We start from the raw sequence: 23,677 nt of genomic DNA, 5'->3' as shown, positions 1-23,677 counted from the left end.
GTAAATAAAGTATTACTGAAATGATGATAATAATAACAACAAAAATGTGTTTAATTTATACAAAATATAATAAAAATTCTTCTGAAAATAAAAATAATAATTATAATACACATATTCACACAACAAAATGAAATATTATTTTTTTCACATCACAATACAAAAACAATATATAAAAAAAAAAAAAAAAAAAATTAAATACAGTAGTAGTAATACTGATAACCAGTCTACTACTGTATTTATTACATTTCTGCTAAATGCATAAATAAATGTAATAAATACAGTAGTAGTAATAACTAATTAATAAAAAAGATAAATATACAAGTGAAAAAACTTTAAAAATTTGTTTTTTTTTTAAATACAATAAAATACCACTGATATAACATTTCATTTACAATTTGTTGTTATATTAATTTAATTGTAGCTTATTATTCAGATTATCATGACATGAAATAAACAAAGATTTACATTTGTATTTATTTTTTAAAATATATTTTTTAATTAAAAGAAATATATTGTAAATTTAGTTAATTTTTACCAACTCTGAAATAATAAATCATTTTTAACTATTATTCATAGTCTCTCATAGTTTAGTAATATTTTTTTTTACGAATGTGAGTTTATATATAAGTATAAATACAGTAGTAATAATAACAAATTAATAAAAAAGATAAATATACAAGTTAAAAAAACTTTGCTTTTAATAATTTATGTATTTATTATTTTTAAGTAAAATAAAATATCACTGATATAACATTTCATTTCAATTAGTTGTTATATTAATATATAATATAATTTATTATTCAGATCCATAAATCTAATTAGTCAATTTATAACATTTTTACCAACTCTGAAATAATAATCATTTTAAAATACAAAGATTTACATATATATATAATATTTTTTTTATTTTTTTTTTTTTAATAAAAGTCAATTTATAACATTTTTACCAACTCTGAAATAATAATCATTTTTAAATATTATTCATAGTCTCTCATAGTTTAGTAATATTTTTTATATTTTTTTTACAAATGCCAGTTTATATATAATTATTTTTTTCCTCCAGAAACATCAAGAAACATCATTCAATCCTCAAGACTTTAAATCATTAATCAGAAATGAAACAAAAAATATAGTCCAGTTTATATAAGTCGGAATGTGTGTTTTGATGTTGCCATAGTAATGGTATCAGATGGGACTTATAGAGATCAGTGCATCCATAGCAACCCAACAGTGCAATTTATATTGACTGAGACGCAAAGAGCAAATCTATAAGAGCCATAAAAGATCAGCGTAAGATCAGGTGGGCTATCTGAGAGGATCAGATATCATTTACATGTGTGTTGGGAGCTGGTGATTTATCAACAACTGACATAAATTCAGTCTATTCATTTGTAATCACTAAGGCACATAGCTTTACGGTTTTTAATGTTCACGTTTAACGAATAATGTTTTTTGCGTGCAAAGTATCGAAGATTTCAGAATGGTCTAGCTTGACCCAGTATTTTCCCAGTTTTGTATCTGACTTTGCCACATTTGCTAATGCTGAAGCACTAATGCAACTTCATCAAAATGAATGCAACAATTTTCAATTCAAGTACAACTTACATAAACAACTTTTTTCTACTCGTGTTTCATTAATACGCCAATAAAAGAAGCGAATAAAACTAATTTATTTATTGTAATTTGTTTCATGCTGTTATGTGATAATTTGCATAATACATTTCAGTTCTTTTAAAAATGTAATGATTAGGGATGTAAGGGTATGAAAATTTCTTATCGCGATTACAGTGTCCAAAATTAATGAACTATCGGTTATCGGTTATTGGTTATCGGTTAAGTTACGATTATCGGTATTATCTCAGTGTTGTTAAAATGTGCTGGAAATGTTCAAAAAGTGCTGACACACAAATCCCTTCAAGTTTTATATTTAAAATAAACAAACAACAAATAAAATGACTTTTTGTTTGCATGATCACTGAAACAATAACAATGCCAACGATGTCCGGATTTTTTAAATGGACAATTACATGTCTTAAAACATCAAATAAATCTTCAAATAAAACTTCAAAAAAAATTTTATAAAAAAGTTAAACTTCACATTTCTGACTTTAAAGAAAAAGGTTAAGTCCAAATGATAATTGATTAAATTACATGCAATTAAATTTTTTCTTAAAGAAAATTCATCTTGAATAACCAAACTCACACACTAACTGACCTTGCTAACAGCGCACGCTTTTTCGTGAACGTAGTTTTTCTTGAAGAAAATGCATCTTAGATATCTACACTTAGTCACTTAGCTATTTCGCACAGTTGTGGGAGTCTCTGAAGACACGTTTTGCATGCTAATGCTAATGTTGGCCGCAGTGCTAATGTCTGCAGACAAAAATGTAGCGTTAGCGCTTAGCTTCGCATTCAAATTATGCGTATTTGTACAACAAACGTGCTATATATGCCAACCACGGACCCAACAAACCATCCACACAACCCAACCACATTACCCCAGCTAACTCAACCGCTCCACTCAACACAAATTCAGTTTACTCCACCGTTTCCGTCCACGCAAATTAGTCTTTTCCACAGATAATTCCCATTGAGCCTGAGACCCTCGCGGTGAGATTTAACCGAGCATAAATCTCTGTAATGTGGCTAAATAAAGTTCAGCGCCGCTATATGTTACGCTCAACCCTTGCAATCCTGATTTTGGCTTTCGCTGCTCCTCCATGCGACGGATGTTATTGTCACTTTTGAGTCGATGTGACACTCGGTGGAGCTGGAGTGAGATGAAACGGAGAGGGAGACGCTGAAGTGTTGATCTCAGCAGGTTTCCTGTCTGTCTCTCTCCGTGTGTCTGGGGACGCTATTAGAGCTTCAGCTCAAACTGCCTGCAAGAGAAAGCCAATCAGTCAAGAGTAAAATCCCATCAGCTACCACGCAATAAATCTCATCCACTCAACAACTAACGACACACAAAACTAAAACAGAAACAGACAGATAAAAACACAAAAATTAATACCAATATATAGGATGTTTCTTGGATGATATCTTTGAAGTACTTTTAATGTCAACATGAAATCAGAATGTATTTAGTTTTTTTGTTGAACAATCTGTTACACTCATTTTGGAATTAAATTGGTTGTAAATTATTTGATGTTGATTTAAAAGTATTTTCCAAGTTTTTTTTTTTGTTTTTTTTTTTTTTTTTTTTTTTTGCTGGATTTTTTAGGCTTTCAAGATTCAAGTATTTGGTGAGAAAATGTTTAAAAACGTATAAACTTATAAATATATTAATATGCGTTTAGGTTTAGATTTTATTTTAAATTAATACTTTTTATTATTAATTTTAAATGTTTTTAATTGTTGATTTATTTTATTTACAATACATTAATGCAAATTTCAAATGCCAGTCATTTTCGTTTTCATTAAATATTTTGTACATTAAATTATTTATATTTTTATTTAAATATATATTTAAATAACATCAGATTGCATATGTACAAAATTTCTCTGAATGTATTTTTTATTAAAATTCTATTTTTTGCAATCTGATTTTTTAGTAATGCACATGTACACCATAATACCTGACTTTATTTCTTTTAATTAAAATAAAATTTTATTTTAAAAGTCAATTTTATTACTTTACGTGACTTTTTTTCCTTCGATTCAGTTCAAATTAAAATGAGGTTTTTTTTTTTTTTTTTATTTTAAATTTATTCATTAAGAAGTAAAATTGGAATATGGAAATTCAAATGCATTATTAACTACATTTTAATACATTTGTATATATAATATTTTCGCAATCAGAAGTTTTATGTTAAATGTATTTATTTAATTTTTAATTTTAAAATATTTATTTATTTATTTATTTATTTATTTATTTATGCTTGTCTGAGCTGTAATCGACACTCTATAACACACTATCGCGTTCTCTACAGGTGTGGAATTAATAGAATTTTGTTAAATGCTAAAACACCCGAGGACTAATTCTACAAAAACAGCAACACGTAGCAGTGAAATGTGACTCGGAACAGCATTAAAGAATCTCAAAAATACTCCAGTAAAAAACGCCAGAATAATGACTAAAATTAACTCAAACCTATAAAAAAGAAAATATTCATTAGCTAAGGCCGGCTAACTCTCCGCCATGCCCCGCGCCTCCACCTTAATTGCGCTCGTAGCGCCTGGAAATGTCTTTCAACCCATTCAAATGTCCCTCCAGCCGATCAATTAGCCCCAGCTCCTGTAAAGAACACTGACCCGAGGTCTGAAGGAGACGATGAATGGAGGGGAGGCTGAAGATTTCTCACAGCAAATTTCTTTTCCCATCAGCCGCTAATGGCTACAGATATTAGCGCTGGAAGCCGGCGTGTTTCTCGGTCCCGGCTGATTTTCCCGCGAAGGCTTTTTCTCCCTCTGAAGTGTCGTTTGCAGCTTAATTCAGCAGTTATTGGCTCTTTCATCAAAGTACAGTTCACTGAGTCCTTTAAATGTTGCCTTCACCCAGATTACTGTGCAGCTGGTTGAAATTAATAATATGTTGGGAAGCGGAGCAATAGCCGGGAAAAAATTAAACGTCCAGCGCTTCCATCTTCAGAGACACATGTGTCCCGTGAGGATGAGCCGAGAGCTTCATGATTATTAGCACACGTGCAGAATTCACAAGAAAGTGCTGCAGATATTGACATTCAGACTCCAGTTATTCGCAAAGACATTTGTGCCTATATTTATATATATATATTAGATAATATATATAGGCGATATTTATGATATATTTCATATATATAGATATATATATATATATATATATATATATATATTTGCCAATTTGTTGTTGTTTTTTTTTTTTCTAATGGGTGAGTTTGCATCATAATTACTCGGACTAATTTGTAAATAAATTGTAATGAATTTATTTGTTATTTGTGATTTTGTATGCATTGTTCCTTATTTTTGTTCATTCTTTTTTCAGTTCTTCAATTTCACATTCATAATTCTCTCTTGCTTTTGTTTTTTTAATTTTTAATTTATTAGTTTTTAATTATTCATGCATTCATTTTTAAATTACACATAAGTAGTATTTTTTTGTTCATTTGTCATTTTTCTTCAATTTAATGTTTTTTTTCTTTTAAATTCATAATTCTTTGTCATGTTTTTTTATTTTATTTTTTGTTTTTTTTGTTTTTTTAATTCTTCATCTATTAGTTAAAAATTCAAACACTAAAAGTAACAAAATAAATAGGTTGTTTCATTTCTTTTTGTTTAATATTAATTATTTTTCTCGTTTTTTTGTGTATGTATTATTTTATCTTTTTTTGCAATTAAAATTGCACATTTTTACAGTTAAGACCTCACTTTTTAATTAAATTAAATTTAACTTAAAAGTTAATTTCATTATTTTAGGTGAAATTTTAGTAGTTTAATCATTAATTTATTAATTAAATTATAATAATAAAAGTAGTTTGTTCCTTTTTTAAGTCAATTTAATTTAAAATGTTGTTAATCAAAAAGAAAAAGAAAATATTCAGAGATCCCCATGAAAATATTAATAGCTAAAAACGTCAAAGTTGTTTGTTGCTTTTTGTTTCTTTTTTGTTAATCAAAAAGAAAAAGAAAATATTCAGAGATCCCCATGAAAATAGCCATGAAGCTGGCATGGTGTTAAAAACTGAATAAATGAATAAATTCATTGTTTTTTCACAGTCTTTCTTTTGCTTTTTAGCGTATACCATTTATAGCAATTGTTTTTTCGCGATAAACGCTGTACTTTTTACAGTTCTCCAACATTTGCATGCATCTAGTTCTCCCACTTACGTATTTTATTGTATTAATTTTGTGCGATTAACAAGAATTTACAGTATAATCAGCACAGATAACGTAAAACAATGCCATAGATTTTGTGATGATTTTGCTGTTTTTGTCTTTCTCTGGTAGATCACGCAGGAGGAGGGCGAGTTCATGATCACGTTCCCGTACGGATATCATGCCGGATTCAACCACGGCTTCAACTGCGCCGAGTCCACGAACTTCGCAACCCTGCGCTGGGTCGACTACGGCAAGATGGCCACGCTGGTGAGCGCGAGTTTAACTCGACACGCGACAGTTCTTTCGCTTGTTCTTTTGTGCTTTCATTAGTTATTTCACATACTTTCATTCATTCTTGCTGCTTTGCTCCTGATTCGTTTGCTCATTCATTCATCCTTTCATTTGCAGCTTATGTTTGTTTTTGTTTGCTCATTCACATCCCTTCAAGGTTTTTTTTCTTTCTTTTAGGTACATTATTTTTTTCCTCTTTTCGTTTGATATTCTTTTTGTTTGTCCTTTTCGTTTCTTTTTCTTTTTGTTTGTCTTTCATTTGTTCATTCGTTTTGATTGTTATTTCTTTTCACTTTCTTTTTATTTGTCTTTTTTCTTGTTTGTTTCTTTTTGTACTTTTTGTTCTTATTTTTTCTTCTTTTTATTTCCTTTCATTTTGTTCATTTCCTTTTGTTTATTTCCTTTTGTTTGTTCTTTCTTTCCATTTGTCAGTTTCATTGTTTATTTTTTGTTTGTCCTTTTTGTTGTTTTTGTTTTTCTTTTCTTTGTCTTTTTCATTTTCTTTTTGTTTGTCCTTTTTCTTGTTTCTTTTCATTTGTCCTTTTTGTTCTTATTTTTGTTTCTTTATTCTTTTTATTTCCTTTCATTTCATTTCCTTTCATTATTTTCTTTTTGTTTGTTCTTTCTTTCCATTTGTCAGTTTCATTGTTTTTTTTGTCCTTTTTGTTGTTTGTTTGTTTTCTTTTCTTTTGTCCTTTTCGTTTATTCTTTTTGTTTGTCCTTTTTCTTGCTTGTTTCTTTTCATTTACCCATTTTGTTCTTTCTTTTTCTTTTTGTTTCTTCTTTCTTTTTGTTTATTTTCTTTCATTTGTTCTTTGATCGTTTCTTTTTGTTTGTTCTTTCTATTTGTCCTTTTCATTGTTTTTGTTCTTTTTGTTGTTTGTTTTTCTTTTCTTTTGTCCTTTTCGTTTATTCTTTTTTTGTCCTTTTTGTTTGTCCTTTCTTTTCATTTTCTTTTTGTTTGTCCTTTTCATGGTCTTTCTTTTTATTGTTTCTTTTCGATTGTTCTTTTTTTGCTCTTTTCGTTTGCCCTTTTCATTAATTTTTTTGTTTGTCGGTTTTGTTTTTGCTGTTCTTTTCATTTCTTTTCGTTTGTTATTTCTATTTATTATTTATTTTTGATTGTTCTTTTTCTCTCTTTTTGTTTATCCTTGTTTGTTCTTTTTGTGCGTCCTTTTCATTACTTTTTTCTCTTTGCTTGTCTTTTTCATTTGTTCTTTCATTTTGATCTTTTCTTTTCTTTTAATTTCCTTTTTGTGTTCTTTTTCTGTTCTTCCTTGTCCTCTTTTTGTTTGTCTTTCTCTCTCTCTCATATTACACATGCGCGAGTGGTTTTTCCTGCTTGTGTTGCGCTCTGGCATTTAGAGACTCGTCACACGTGACTCGTGCGGCTGATGATCTGCATGTATTGTAATGATTAGCGATGTGCTGAATGTCGGGTCACAGACGCGCGGCTAATTATAGCGCATGAGGGGATCTTGTGTTGAATCTCACCCGCTCCCGCGCCCCCATCACCACCAATCATTACATCACCTCCTCTACAACAGTCCGACTGATCGACCCACTAATTAGTCAGAGATCTCAAAACCTGCACAGTCATGACAAAATACTGATTTCTGGCCTCTTAAAGAATCTTTTATGTGCAAAAACAGTGTTGCTGATGCTGTGAATATGCATATTTGTAATATATATATTTATATGCATGAAAAATTTACGTTTTTTAATGGTGGCGTGAATGAATCTTTCAATCAGATATAGATATTCACAGTATTGCTTGATTTTCTATCATTGTGAATGTGCTGGGAATAAATCGCCCATCATGTGTGGGATCTCGGAGAAACTGGTAATAATGCACCTGCAGCGGCTCATGTAATGGCCAGACCTGGTCTAGTGAGAGCGACACGATGAGTTTACAGCGTTATTAACATGTTCATCTCGGATATGAGACTCAGCTTCATTGCTCTGGTGTCTTCAGAGGCCTGTGATTGTTTCTCTCTCCATTTCCATTTATTGGTTTAGCAGTGAGAAATTCAGCAATAAAAGAGAGAGATCTCAGAGAGTTCAGTGTCAAAATAATAGTTTTTTTTTTTTATTCTTTTTAAACTATATTTTATGGTGTAATAACTTTATACTCACTTTTATTCACTTATACATATCATTAAATCTTTTTTTTTTTTTCATTTTAAATATTCTTTTTTAAGCAAGGATGCATTCAACTGATCAAAAGCTAAAGACATTGATAATCTTTCAAAATATTTCTGTTTCAAATAAATGCTATTCTTTTGAGTTTTCTATTTATCAAAAAATCCTGAAGAATTCAGGTTTGCATCATGAGAATAAGTTACATTTTAAAATATATTCAAATAGAAAACTGTTATTTTGAATAGTAATCTATTTTCATTTTTTATCAAATTAATGATTCGGAGACCATAGAGACTTCTTTCAAAAACAGAAAAAACTATTGCCTCAACTTTTAACCGATCTATATATATATAGATAGATTTATTTTTAACAATGTTTTCCAAATATAGCTTCTAAAAATGTATTTATACCTAAATGTCATATTAAAATTTTTTTATTTTTTATTTTTTATATTTTTTTTAATTGTTTTTTTATTTTTTTGCCCATTTTGCTATATATATCTATATATATATATTATATATATAGTATATTTTTGATAATAGCCCCGATATGGATTTTTGGGGGCCGATAGTTTTGATATTAACTCGAAATCACCGAGACTAGTCTTATTAAGCCCGGATATTTGAAAATAAACTGGATATTAGACCCCATTTCCTATAAACTACACTTACACAACATTGAATAGTAAAATTATCTGCCTGTTCTATGTATGTGGGCTGTATAAACCATTTTTCCAGAAGGGATTATGTTAAAAAAAAAGCCTGATTACAGTCTCAATGACTAAACAATTGCACATCAAAGTATATATATTTTTAATGATCAAAAGAACACTGCATTAGAGGAATCTTTGCAGAAGTAGTCCCACACGTTGCTGCTACAGGAGCGTTCACCTTTTTTTTTCAGCCATCTGTAGGCAGGAAAGAGAGAACGAGAAAGAATATAAGCATGTGTATTAATAATATCACACATGTATCATTACTCATGTCATCATTAGAATTATATAATATAAACAGGGAATCTCCTACATAGGCAAAAATGAGAATATATAGAGGAAATCTATATATATATATATATTTATTTTTTTTTGTCAAGCAATAGGTATTACCTATTACCTACTTATATTTAACTATATTATTACACACATATTCCTGTTAGGTCTGTAAAGCTGCTTTGAAACAATCTGTAAAAAAAGAAGAAAAAAAGCGCTTGTTCAGCTCACATTTATTTACAATGGTTTATCAGTTCTGACGCACCTACTGTAGTTACTGTAACTACACTATATTTGCTCTCCCAGACACATTCACAACGGACCCCCGTAGATCTCTACTCTCTCTTCGTGCCAGTCTGAATCAAACAAACATCGTATGCGCTGGCGAACGTAAATTTAGCCATACTGTTACAAAGATTACGGAATCAATTCGAAGTTGAATGGTTACCGTTAGTGTCATGAACACAACCGCTGTCAATTTTTTGAGAAGACCACCTTCAAACAAGTTAATAGCAAGCATTTAAGGGTCCTGCTAAAAAGGAATCTATGTTTGCGTTAGAAGATAACCGTAACAGTTTGTTGTTTTTTTGCGAGGCACGCTGTACATAACTTCTAGTCATTGACTACACGCGCCCCCCTTGCCACAGTTACGCGGTCATTATGTGGGAAACAACTGCAGATATATTTAGAATAAGTTATAACGCTAACGTTATAGTTTGACCTCTTATGAACGTTCGCGCGCTCTTCCCACTGATAAAACACTGGTATTAGCTTTTGGCTAATCTAATATATAGCAATGCATTAGCGGCTGTAAGTGATGTTACAGAATATTTAGAAGTGATAATGATAGGACCGTTAAGCTAGAACTACCACACTGTTTTTTTTATATACAGTGTATGAACTAATCTACAATCATTTCACATGACGAATGATAGACTCACCGTCAAAAGAGTACATCTCAGTGGCTCGCTTTTACTTTTCTTTCTGTAGTGGATTTCTGGCTGCTGTTTGTCACTGGGGAGCTGCAGAGCTCCCTCTGGTGGGCAAACTATGCAACTCATCAGACATGATGAAGCATGAGACTCTGTTTTTTTATGTTTCATCGGCCGTTATAAACGCCGATGCCAGATTTAAATGCAATTAGCTCATATCGGCCGATAATATCGGCTGGCCGATATATCGGTCCGGGCTCTATTATATATATATATATATATTATATATTAAAATTACATACATTTCTCTTTTTTCTTCAATTATGGAAGTATTCCACAACAGATTTAATGTTAAATATATTTTTATTTTTAACATTTGATGTAATTTATTTTTATTAATTTATACTATTATTTTTATATTTATTCATTTAGTTTTAACTTATATTACTTGAAATTATTATACATTATTTTATATTACTCTTTTAATTTACTTGTATATGTATATATGCTTTTTTCCAGTTAAATTTTTCATTGTTATTAAAATAATCACAATACAAACTTTTTCATTTTGTATTGTTTCAGATTCTGAAACACACACACACACACACACACACACACACACATTTATGTATCTTCCTATTTTCACAATCTTTGCTAAAGAAATGTAGATATGTTTTGGAAACAGCTGAGTCTCAGTTACGCTCCTGAAAAATGTTCACAGCATGATTGTACTTTTAGTTTTGGTTGGTTCCTCTCCTCAGCGCCGCTTGTTTTCCAGGTGGAGTCGGATCCTTCCAGTCGGGCTGGAATTGCATTTCTGAGCATAATATGGCAAGCCCTGGAGTTACGCTGTGAGACATTGACATTTCGGAGTGAAGAATAGTGCTTGTTGCTGTTATTATGCCCACGCGCACACACACACACACACAGGGTTTGCCGTGTTTGTCTTCACTTCAGCTGCAGAATGTTTCTGGTAATTGAACAGCAGCTCCGGCGCGGCACAGAAAATAACGGCTCGATGTAATACAGCCAACTGCAGCTCGCAAGAAAATGACTTTTATTTCCATCCGTCTCTCTTGCTGTTGATTGAGAGATGTTGATTTGTGCATTTTTCACTTTGGGCCACGCCACGCAAACTCTGCGATTAAAAGTGTGTTTTTCTTTTTTTCTTCCAGTCGTCGGCGCTGATGATTTAATAATCTTGCATGAAGACTTGCATTTCATCTAATCATCACATCTGCTCTCTATCGCTTTCATTTTCCTTTCAATCGTTGTTTCAGACACGACTCCCATGATGCAGTTCATTTGATTCTCATCTGTTATACAGTTTCAACTTTGTGAACCACAATATTTTGTAGTTTTTAAGGTCCCCTTTTTTAGTGAATTTGCATATATATATATATATATATGATATATATATATATATATATATATATATATATATATATATATATATATATATATATATATAGATTAGAAAATATATTTTGTTGTCATTTAAATATTCTACTTTAAATTTACTTTAAATCGGCTCCTAGCAGATTTAAATATTTATATAAATTCAAATAAATATAATATTAATGAATTAAATTTTAATTTAGATTACCTTGTATTATTCTTTTAATGTAAATGTATGATTTTATATATTTTTGTGTTGGATATATTTATTTTTAACATTAATACATTAATATTTTTTGTGTTGGATATATTTATTTTTAATTTGTGTAGTATTAATTTTTAACTTTATTTTATAATAATGAATGTGTATTACCGGTAATATTCAATTAATTGTGCTATTTATTCACCATTAATACATTAATATTTTTAATTTATAATATTTATAAATATTTAATACATTTTCAATTAATTTGCATTTTATGCATATTACTCTAGATTGTTCTTTTAATCTCAAAACTGAAGGCAAAAAAATGCATGCAAAAGTGTATATTTAAACTGAATTTAAAGATAATATAATGCAATATAAATTCAAATTAATTCATTTTTTAAAAAAATATACTATACAATAATACAAATAAATAAATAAATACATTTTTTTTTGCTGATTAGCCCCGCCCACCATGGAAACTCATTGGTCTACAATATCACTCCACATAGTTGTGTACTGAACTTTAAATTCATTCTGATTGGCTGTCATTGTGTCACATCATATATCATGCAGTCAGAACTCAGAGACAGAACTGTTTTAAAGTTGTTGGCTCTCGTTTGTCTTCTGCAGTGCTCGTGCCGTAAGGACATGGTGAAGATCTCCATGGACGTCTTCGTTCGCTGTCTGCAGCCTGACCGCTATGAGCTGTGGAAACAGGGGAAAGACAACATGGTCCTGGACCACCTGAAACCCACGAGCCTCACCAGCCCCGAGCTGGAGCACTGGAGGAAAACCAGAGTCACGTACAGAGAGAAGCTCCTGCGCAGGTGCAGACCATTTTCAGTGTTTATTTTGTTTTGCCAAAAATCCACTGTTTATCCTTTTATTGCCAAAAATATAAACTTATTCCCTTATTGTTGATTTTAGAAAATGATTTTCATCAGTCCCCTGAACAACAACAAAAAACAAAACCTTGCTTTGTGGAAACTTGTTTTGTTTTAACAACATGTCACCATGAAAATTTTCGTAAGTAGTGAGTATACTATGTGCTTTTAATGCAAAACACAAAACGATGTTAAATTGCTCATAGTATCTTGATAATGTAAAAAGTTATAATTAAAAGGAATGATAAAAGTAAAAGTTGAGATAGTATGACGTAGGAATGACACGTTACAATGACATTTATGGCCAGATATAGTAATAGTACAGCTATTGTAATGCAGAAAATTTTACTTTAAGGTATTTTTGTTACTGGTCAAAGACGTGTGCACATTGTTTTGTTTTAACAATGTCTCTGCGAAAAATTGCCATGGATGTGAAATTACTTTTATTGTTAGAATTTTAAGTCAGAAAACTTAGTTTGAAATAAAAGTTATCCGTTTTCGTTGTTCTTCATAGAGATCATGCAAATTTTTTTCCGGTGGTTTGAATCGTAATCCATAAAAACTATCAAGTGGGAAACGTTTGGGTTGAAATTAAAGGTCCTTATCCATTGCATTGTTTTTTTTTTTTTTTTTTTTTTTTTTTTTTTTTGCTTGGGCAAAGTTTTTTTGGCCTTTATTGCTCGAATTGTAATAAATAAAAACTATCAAGCGAAAAGTTTTTGGGTTGAAATAAACGTTTGTTATCCGTTTGTGTTAGTTTTTTTTGGGGAGCTCAGGTGAAGTTTTTATTAACCTTTGACCTTTACTGTTAGTATCGTAACAAAAAAAAAGGTTTTTTGGAACTACCAAGCAGAAAACGTTTGGATTTGAAAAACGTTTATCTATTTGCATATCAAATTGCATAACATTTGGTTTTAAATAAAAGTTTGAAAAACAAAAGCTAATGTTAATCTATAACCCTTAAAGTTCATATAATAAAAAATAAAAATAATCAAAATTTTAATACTAATTTGTGTTTGCGTTCGTTATCCATTTGCGATGTTTTTTGTAGAGCTCTCCAAGGTTTTTGTTTATTGACATTTCACCTTTTGTATTGTATTATATTTGTATTTTGTATTTTAATACTAAATAGTCCAAACTTCCAAGTTGTAAATATCCAAATGTAGACAATTAACATATATATTCACCTTCAACCTTTATATTCCAAAATATACAATTACCAAATAACCTTTATAAAACAATTCATATCCATTTGCGTTGTTTTTTGTAGAAAATGTGTGTGTTGAAATAATTTTGTTATCCATTTGCGTTGTTTTTTGTAGAGCTCAGGCGAGGGTGAAACAGTTCCGGCGTCTGAAGCTGGAGGAGGTGAAGGTCCTGACGGAGGAGGGAGTGGAGCTGGACATGAACGAGTACCTGCTCAAGGTGGAGGAGCGCGAGGAGCAGCGACGGCAGCAAAGGGACGAGCGCATGGCGCGGGAGGCGCTCCTCACACTGGAGGCGCTAGAGAGGGAGGAGCAGGAGCAGGCGGAAGCGGAAGCAGCGCTTCGGGAAGGAGGTGACGGGAGTGAACGTTTAACATACAGAAACCACCCCATAAACCCTAGCAACCACATAGCAACACGCCTTGTTATTACTGAATGTGTGATGGTAAACGTGTTTCTTCCCATTCCTCCATCTTCACTGTTGTTCAGCCGGTGAAGATGGAAAAACAGATTCCCAGGATCCTCTGCCGGAAAACAGAGAGGAGGAGAAGAAAAAGAAGAAGAAAAAGAAGAAGCCAAAGCATCCCGATGAGCTCTCCTTCCAGCAGGTGTTTGAGCAGTTCGCTTCCAGCGACGTCGAGAGTAATGGAGGCGCTCCCGACCTGCAGGTCAGCACTTTCTCTGATCCCGAAGGGTTTTTAGGGGATTTTAAATGTTTAGGTAAATTATCGTTAAATGATTTTGTTCTCAGCCAAGTCCCTTCACGAAGCTGAAGAAGAAAGTTGAGGTAAAGAAGAGTCGAAGACATCCGTTCAGCAAGCCACCCATGCGCTCTCCTCACTCCATAGTCAAACAGGAAGCCTCCAGCGACGAGGGTGAGTGCATCATTAACGATAAACATTAAACGCAATGCACTTTAAGTATGAAATTGAAATAATAAATAAAAAATACTAAATAATATTTTCCTCATCAATCAAGCACAAGCAAAGAAATATCTAAATAAAAACAAAAAACATTATTAGTTATCACTTTAAATTTCTGTGTAACATTTTATGTAAGAACGAATTTACAAAATATTTTCCCCAATTTTCTAATCTCAATTTCATAATAAATCCCAAAAATACACACTCAAAAAGACATCCATAAAGCCATTCTTGCATGCACAGAAACATTTTTGTCATGTTTAAAAAATTATATTCGAAATAACTTGCAAAATATCATGATTTTAAGGTTATTCGTAATGATATTTTTAAAATTGTTCATAGACCTTCATGTTTTTTAAATGTAGTTTGTAATAATGTCCGTAAAATGGAATAAAAGTAAAAATTGCTCATTCAAATTAAAATAAAACATAAATCAGCAATTAGAATAATAATACAAAAAACAAAAAAATTTATTAAATTAATTTGCTCATGTTTCAAATTAATTTCATAGTGACATTTTTTTAAAGTCAACTGTTGTATGTAAATTTGTTTATAAACCCATTCTTGCATGCACAGAAAATAGTTTTTTCTACTCTTTCAAAAATTACATTTGAAATAACCTACGAAAAGTCTAATTATGTTCTTACAACTTTGCGTAAAATGTGCATAAATTGAATGCAAAAATTATTTTTATTAAAGGTTAAACTTAAACCTTAATTCTCCTCACTCATAAATAACATATAACAATCACAATTGAAAATCGCAAAATCAAAATCTAATTATATTTTTAAATTGTTCATAAAGCTATTGTTAAATTGCTTTGTTTTTTAAAATGTAGTCCTGTAATAATGTTAGTAAAATCAATGAGGTTCATAAGCTATTCATGCATAATTCATTGAATTTAATGCAGAAATTTTTGTTAGTATAGTTTTCTAAAAAAGTTACATTTATTTTGAAAGTTCTTAATGACATCAGATGACTTATGAAAACGTTTATGGAGCCATCCTTGCATGCACAGAAACTCGTTTTTCCTCATGTTTCAAAATTACATTTGAAATAATGATGTTTAAATTTTAATTAGACAATTTTTAAAATTTTCATAAAGCTGCTCTTGAATTACATGTTTTTTGTCCATATAATCCAATAATGTCGATTAAAAAAACTGAATGACATTCAATTGAATGTCTTGTTAGTTTCATAAATTACCATAAAATTTGTAGTCATAAGATCATAGTCGTTAAATCTAATGACTTTGTAGAATTGTTTGTAAAAAAAAAATCCTATGTAAATTTTAATCAGTGACATTTCATTGTTTCATGAGTGAACTTCGTAATGATGTTCTTAAAAGATATGTAAAAAAAAAACAAAAAAAAAGTATGTAAATTTGTATGTTATTTTATGAATTGGTGAAAATTATTGGTTACTAATTTATGGAAGAAAGGTTTTTGAAACGATTTGTAAATTTGTTTTACTAGCTTCTTGAATGAGGCCTGATTTATGAAAATGCAAGTTATTAAATTACAATATTGAGCATTTGTTTTCACATGGAGTTCAGGAGAACAAAAGAAACTTTGCACCCTGGGTAAATGTCTCATGGCATATTTTCCACTGAAGAAAAAGATGTTAGAAGTTAGATATGTTTTTACAATATGAATGTTTCTAGAACATTCCAGGCCGCCGTTTTATTTGGGAGTGTTCTGGTTTGATGGCGAGATGTTGTTTTGTGTTTGTTTGTTTGTTGTGAATGTGTGCACTCGCAAGCACAAAGGGAAAAAGCAATAAAGTATGAAAGGAAGCAGCCACAAACAATCAGCGCTTTATAAGACGGGGCGGTGAAAGACGGTTATTGATTTGTCTGTGCTGTGAGTTATGAAGAGACAGACAGCTGTAAACCCGCACCACCCGCTGTCACTGTAGGGGGCAAAATACAGGACAGAGGGGCATCAAAACTCTCCAAAAATACATCTTCACCTGCTGTCTGTAGAGTCACGGCTCAGAGGAAGAGGACAACACTCATACTGAGCCGTGTTTTTTTTTACAATTATTGTTGTGTCTGTCTGTCTAGACATCTAAATATAGGGATCGACCGATATGCATTTTATGCATTCCGATAACCGATATTTTGAACCGATATGTGTCTCGTGTAAAAATGAAAATTAATGTCAAAATTAAGAATAAAAAGGCCTCTGACAAAGACTCTTTAAATTATTTTAACACATCTTTAATTCTGAGAACTGTTCATAATAACAACATTAATATTAATAATAACAAAAAACATAAAAAGTGCTGGTGAGCAATCCATCAGCAGCATTCTGTAAACTAAGTAAAACTTAAAGCAAATTTAAACAGCAACAAATGAACAAATAATGGAAAATAACAATATAACATTAAGTTGGACGAATGGTGAGAGAAGTAGGTTTTAGTTTCACTATCTTAGCACTGATGTGATGATCCGTTAAAGCATATCACTGCAATGACGGACATTGACCGGGAATTCACGGTATAAAAAACTGAACGGGGCTTGTCATCATAAATCGATTATATTTAGGTGTTTTGCAACTTCAGTGTAGTGATTTATTGCAACTTCAGGAACGTTTACTGCATTCTTACCTTCGAGAGATAACTTATTGATGTGTGATGATGATCACTGAAGCAGCTCCTGTGCTTTCGGTGTGAGAGCGGGAACATTTTCCAGCCGCGCCAGCCGTATTGATTGGCCAGGCTCGTGACTCCCAACAAATCAGACGGACGATGGGCGATTTAGTCTAGGCCACAGAGCGGTGCGCTCTGACTGAGGTGGCTGGATCAGTGCCAGATCGCGCATTTCAAAATAAAAATGGTTTTTATCGGCAAATCGGTTTTCTATCGAAATGGCCCGATGCCGATAAATCAATAAAAATGCTTAATATCGGCGACGATAATCGGGCACAGCAATATCTTTAAATCATCCAACTATCTATCTATCTTTTTTTACAATTATTGTTGTGTCTCTGTCTAGACATCTAAATATCTCTCTGTTTGTCTACAGATTTGTCTGTCTGTCTAAATATCTTTCATTTGTTCCATCTATCTATCTATCTATCTATCTATCTCTCTCTCTCTGTCTGTCTCTGTCTGTCTATCTATTTGTCTCAGTCTGTGTCTGTCTATCTATCTCTGTCTGTCTATCTATCTGTCTGTCTATCTGCATCTGTCTGTCTATCTATTTGTTGTGTATCTATATATCATTTTTTCATTCGTTCATTCTATCTATTGTTCATTCGTACGTTCTTTCTATCTATATCTATCTATCAATCATTTTTTTTCATTCATTCTTTCTATCTATCTGTCTGTTGTATCTATCTATCTATTGTTTCATTCTTTCATTCTATATGTCTGTCTGTCTGTCTGTCTGTCTATCGATCGATTTGTCGTTTGTTTGTTAATTCTATCTTGCTATCGATCTGTTTGTCTATCTATCTGCCATTCATTCTATCTATCTATCTATCTATCTATCTATCTATCATCTGTTTGTTCGTTCGTTCGTTCTTTCATTCTGTATTGTTTGTAAGGTGATGTATAGTGTTTGTTGTAGTGTGTGACTCTCACACACGTCGTCTTTCTCTGTGTTTCTGTAGAGCTGTACTCTGGGCTGCCTGTAGGTGGCGGTGTGCAGCCGGAGGCTAAGAAGTCCGAGGACAGCGCGCTGTGGCAGAACCGCTTGCCAAACTTCCTGTCCGAGAAACAGTTCAACGCTGCGATGGCAACCATCGAGCCGCACTGCGCTGTCTGCACACTCTTCTGTCCATACACACAGGTAATGCACTGAGCGCTACTACAGTATCAAAACACTGAAATAGTGTGTAATAGAACATAATCAAAACATAATAGTATATCATAATACATAATCAGACTTTTGACTATCGGCACAAATCTGGTCCACTCCCAGACTGAACAGGAAGTTGTTTTAAATCCGTGTTTATTTCTCTTCGGTTTAACATGCTGTCCTCTCTCTTGTGTTTTTGTGCATGTTTAGCCTGTTAAGGACCCCTTCCACCTCTCGGACACGTCCGGTCTGGTGTCGCGGGTCGGCTGCCGCACGCGTCCGCTGGTTCCAGAGATGTGCTTCAGCGCGGGTGCGGAGAACACCGAACCCCTCACAACTCCCACACATGATATCACAGCATTAATGTGTTGAGCTAAAGGAACATGTTTTTGGCCTACGGTCCATCACCAGCCTCACATGTCCTTCGAACTCCCACATCGTGACGACGCTATGAGCGTCCTGCTGGCCTGCAGGTGCTTCTCATGATATCACGCACTGTGCTACAAACCTTATTAATGTGTTGAGCTAAAGGAACATGTTTTTGATATGCACTGGCATTTAATCATTTTTATGTACAAATGTGCTTGATGGATGTCTTTGACTTGTTACTTCATGCCTTACTGCTTTTTTAGGTTTATACTATTGTTTGATACTTTAATACTCATACATAAATAGGTTAATTCATTATTACATTTTTTTTATTTGTATTTTTTTTTACATTTTACAAAAAAAGTTTCTGTTTTAATAAACGCTATTTTTGTCAAGACAAATGAGACCGAAGCAGCCGTTGTGAATGGGGTGGCCAACCTAGCCCCGCCCTGCGTTAATCGTGTTAAATATTTTTAACGCTGTTAAACTGAAAAAATTAATTTCCTGCATTTACACGCTAATTTTGACAGCACTTTTTTTGTAAAATGTATTTAAAAATGTAATAATAAATTGACTTGTTTATGTAAGTAGGAATAAAAATTAACAATAATGATAATAAATGATAATTAATGTAATAATAAATACAGTCAATATCTGTCCAAAAATTGAATGTATATTGGCTGTATTTTGACTTGTATGAGTAAAAAGTGCCTTTCATTTGTTCCTGTAAAAATTTATATTTAATGAATACATTTTTGTATATTTATAATTTATTTAATTTATATAATTAAATAATTATAGTTATATAAATTAAAATTGAAAAAAAATTAAATAAATAAAATGACATTTTTTTAAAATAATATATATTTTAATAAATTACCTTAATTTTTTTCCTGGTTATTTATTTTGTTTATTTATTGGTGTGTTGCCACTGTTTTTCCTAAAAGACATAAAAGAAGTCTATTATACTATATAATAACTATATAATACTGATATATAATGTTAGTATTGTGTTAGTCTCTTGGCCTTCCTCCTAATCATAAAAGAAGTCAAAAACTCTCCCAATCTTTTCACGTCTGCACCTGCATCTCCAGCTGTTTGTTTGCCGGCTCCACACCAATCTGCATATTTCCGTCTGTGTTTGCTAATAAACGCCCTTGATTCTGTCTTTATCTGGCCGCAAGAGCGTCTCATGGCGGCCCGGCTGTCACTCCAGCCAATTTACCGTCAGTCAGGCTGAACTCCACTTATTTATTTAGACGAGCACAGAAGAGAAAAACACAGATGGAAAAGCAGCTCATTCCGCCGGTTTCTCTCCACGGCGCGAGTCTAAGCCGCGTAGCCAATTAGCCGCGAGTTCACTGAGGTGACGCCGCGCTCTGATTGGCCAGTTTGTGCTTTAAATGAAAATGACAGTTTAGACCATACTATTTGAGTTTTCTTGATGTTTTTGTGTTTTCCAGAAGCAGCCGGCCGTGGTATTTGCCATCGGCTGACGGTATGATTAGATTCACTCGCGAAAGAACGACGGATGAACGTCGGCGTGCTAAAAAACGCTCTGTTTCGCTCAGATACCTTTCGATGACGGTTTGTAAGTTCATTACGGCAAGTTGTTCAGATTTATGAAGTGCGATCGCTCTCGCATGAGCCGTCGCGCGTTCGTCTGCTTTTAGCAGCGCTAATCAGTTTACCGTCGCTCTGTTTTCACTCTGTCAAACTAATTCAAGTCGTCACTGTGTGTCAGAAGAGTACTTGCTCATATTTTACCTGCGCTGCTGTCGGCTCCACTCAAGCTTTCTGAAAGAAGCACAGCTTATGAAACAGATATTTCTAGCTCGTAAATCTCACCCGATGACCCGCGCTCGATAGAAATAGCTGATATTTAATGTGCACCCGTGTTCATATGTCCTATCAGTTATATATTACTGCACCGGATAGAGAAACGGCCTACAGTTACTGTAGTAATTAGTGGAAGCATTGTTTATGCAACTCTTATTAAAACTACAATAATAATAATTATTAGTATTATTATTATATTTTTGTACATTTAACTATTTCTTTAATTTTTTTTTGTTTTTGATCATTTATTAATTCATTTGGTATAGTATTGTCTTCTGTTGTTTGGTTCTTTTTATATTTTCACTCGCTTCTTCCATTATATTTTTTTCTTTTATGTTTATTTTTTCCTGCTTAATTAGTTTTTGTCTTTATTTGGTCATATTTTGTTTTCACTATTTCCCACTATTTTGTTTACTGTAGTTGTTTTTTTCTTTAATTTCTCCTTAATTTGTATCTTTTTTTATTCTTTTTTTGTCACTCGTTTCTTCCATTCTGTATTTTGTTCATTTACTTTTTGTTCTTTTTCTTTAATAATGATAATAATGATAATAATTTAAGTATGATCATTTAATGTATTTGTTATTTATTTTGTTTGTTTTTTGTTTGTAACTTTGTTTCTGCTTAATTAGTTTGTCTATTTGCCTGCCATTATTTTTCTTTCTTTCTGTCTTTCCTCTTTTTGTTATTGTCATATTTTATTTTCATTAGTTAACTTTTTATTAGTTAATTTCCCCCTTTTTTATTCTCTTTTTTTATTTCTCCTTAATTTGTATCTATTCTATTTATTTTGTCTTTTTTTATTCTCTCATTATTTTTTAGTTTCTTTTTGTCTTTCATTTGTTTTTTTTTCTTTAATAATAAAAAATACATATTATTATTATTTTTATATATATATATATGCATTATGTAATTAGTTTGTGTTTGTCTTTTTTATTCTTTTGTTTCAGCTTTTTTGTTAATTTTTAATTTTTGTTTAAAAAAAATATTCTTTATTCATTATTCTTTGTTAATCTCATATTTTATTTTTATTCATCTGTCTTTATTTTATTTGTTTATGCTTAGTTTTTGTATAATTTTCATTTAATATTTTTTTCTCAAATACTTTAAAGAAAAAAAAAATCATGTCTTTAATTGTTTTACTCTTAACTTGGTTTAATGTAATTAATTAGCCACTCAAGGCTGTATGTAATAGAGATTTTACTGCATCAAAGCCCTTTCCTATAGTAAAAATCCCTTTACCACAGTAAAATCACTACATTTTGACCTCAAGTGGCTTAGTGCTTTCATTTACTGTCTCCATGCCGTGAGCTTCCCGCGGCTCCCCGGAGGTGTTTTAAACGCTCAGATTCCCTCGACTTCCTCTTACAGCAGTGACAGCGAACCACCGACCCGAATGAACAAAACAACAACAGCAGCATCTCCGGCTTGTTTGCTTTCCGAAGGCTTGAAGAAAGGGCCGTGAAGTGAAAGACAGCTTGTTAGTCGACGCTGTCTTTGCCTCCTCGCTTCTCCATGCTATTTTGGGTTTTTGCTAAGCGCTCGTACGCTTGAACTCACTCGCAGCGCTTATGAAAATGGCTCGGCACAACATGTGCGCGTGTCGCATATTAAACTAATGCCCGGAGGCCGTGTGTGTATCCCGTCCTCCATCACGGCTCCGGCTGGGCTCGGCCGCGCCATCCCACTGCTCGTGTTTACCTGCAGAAAGCTGCTGATTTCGATAAGGCGGGAAGAGCGGCAATTCACCTTCGGTGCGTGTGATATCAAGCTTCAACCTCATTTGCGTGTGATATCACGGTTCATTTTCATTTTGGATGAGAGGGTCTCTACCACTCACAACCGAGATGAGAGGGTCTGTATTACTTACTATTCACCTTTTTCTTCCCGTAAAAAGGGGCGTGGCCTTTTGTTAATTCTATGGGTCTGGCTTCCGGTCTCATCCGCGTCCAGCTATTTTTAGCTCTACAAAACAGTTCGTTTTGCTGCTTGATATTGAAAATTGGTGTGTCTTACCATATTATTTGAATGTATTATCTTAATTATGAACACACTGGTTTGTAGTGCAAACAGTTTACTGCATGTTGTTATTCTTCTCGTTATTTCCCAGTAGCGGCTAATGAACCGGAAGTCTCGCCCGTAAGCTTGCTTCCTCGTTGAAGAAAAAGGTGGATAGGTGGTAATTATTATTACGCTGTGACATCGTAATTGTGACATCGCCCCTAAAAGGGTCTATTGGAGGAAGCGTAACAGCTAACTTGGATCATGTGTGCATTAATAACCAATCACGTTACAGCCTTGAGGTCGTTGACTTTTAGTCAGAGTTGTGCAACACTCAATCACAGTTTACGGATCCCATAGGAGTGAATGGGAAGTGACTTCTCTTATAAAACAGCGTTTTTTTTTCGTGGTAAACTAAAAATAGTTCAATCCAAAAGTATTGTTTAGTTTAAAACACATTTAATCCAAATCTAAAAAGTATTTTTTTTTTTTTCTGGCCGTTTCTTCTAAGCTTTTTAAGCTTGTTTAATTAAAAGGTTTTTTTTATAATATGAGTAATGATTCGAACGACATCTTTAACTTGCGTTTGATTTACTAATTGTGATTTGATTGGCTCATTAAAAGTGTGCTATGATGTTATTGGTTATAATTTTTTGTCCCTGCCTAAAATGTTTTCTTCATCGAAAATTGCAAAAAAATTCAAATTTCATAAACAAATTTTAAAAAAATTTAAATAAACACAATAAAACACGATATATTTAATATATTTCAGTTTTTGTTAATTTGTTTGTTCTTTTATCATTGTACCTTTTTCCTTCAGTTTTGATTTATTAATTGTGATTTGATTGGCTCATTAAAAGTGTGCTATGATGTTATTGGTTATTATTATTTGTCCCCAC

General features: G+C 32.2%; 1 protein-coding gene across 1 annotated transcript in view; it reads left to right on the top strand.

The window, feature by feature from the left end:
• LOC109079690 (lysine-specific demethylase 4B-like) overlaps positions 1 to 23,677 on the top strand; it is a 60,011-nt gene that overhangs the window by 21,254 nt on the left and 15,080 nt on the right. Inside the window, exons 8-14 of the mRNA XM_042749508.1 lie at positions 5,926 to 6,063; positions 12,386 to 12,582; positions 13,962 to 14,197; positions 14,334 to 14,512; positions 14,596 to 14,719; positions 18,385 to 18,563; positions 18,783 to 18,929. Of these exons, the coding sequence (XP_042605442.1) occupies positions 5,926 to 6,063; positions 12,386 to 12,582; positions 13,962 to 14,197; positions 14,334 to 14,512; positions 14,596 to 14,719; positions 18,385 to 18,563; positions 18,783 to 18,929 (1,200 nt within the window). The remainder of the gene's footprint in view (positions 1 to 5,925; positions 6,064 to 12,385; positions 12,583 to 13,961; positions 14,198 to 14,333; positions 14,513 to 14,595; positions 14,720 to 18,384; positions 18,564 to 18,782; positions 18,930 to 23,677) is intronic.

The sequence above is a fragment of the Cyprinus carpio genome, chromosome B22, assembly GCF_018340385.1.
Source record: "Cyprinus carpio isolate SPL01 chromosome B22, ASM1834038v1, whole genome shotgun sequence".
Classification (NCBI taxonomy): domain Eukaryota; kingdom Metazoa; phylum Chordata; class Actinopteri; order Cypriniformes; family Cyprinidae; genus Cyprinus; species Cyprinus carpio.
This window is presented reverse-complemented; position numbering and strand designations above follow the sequence as displayed.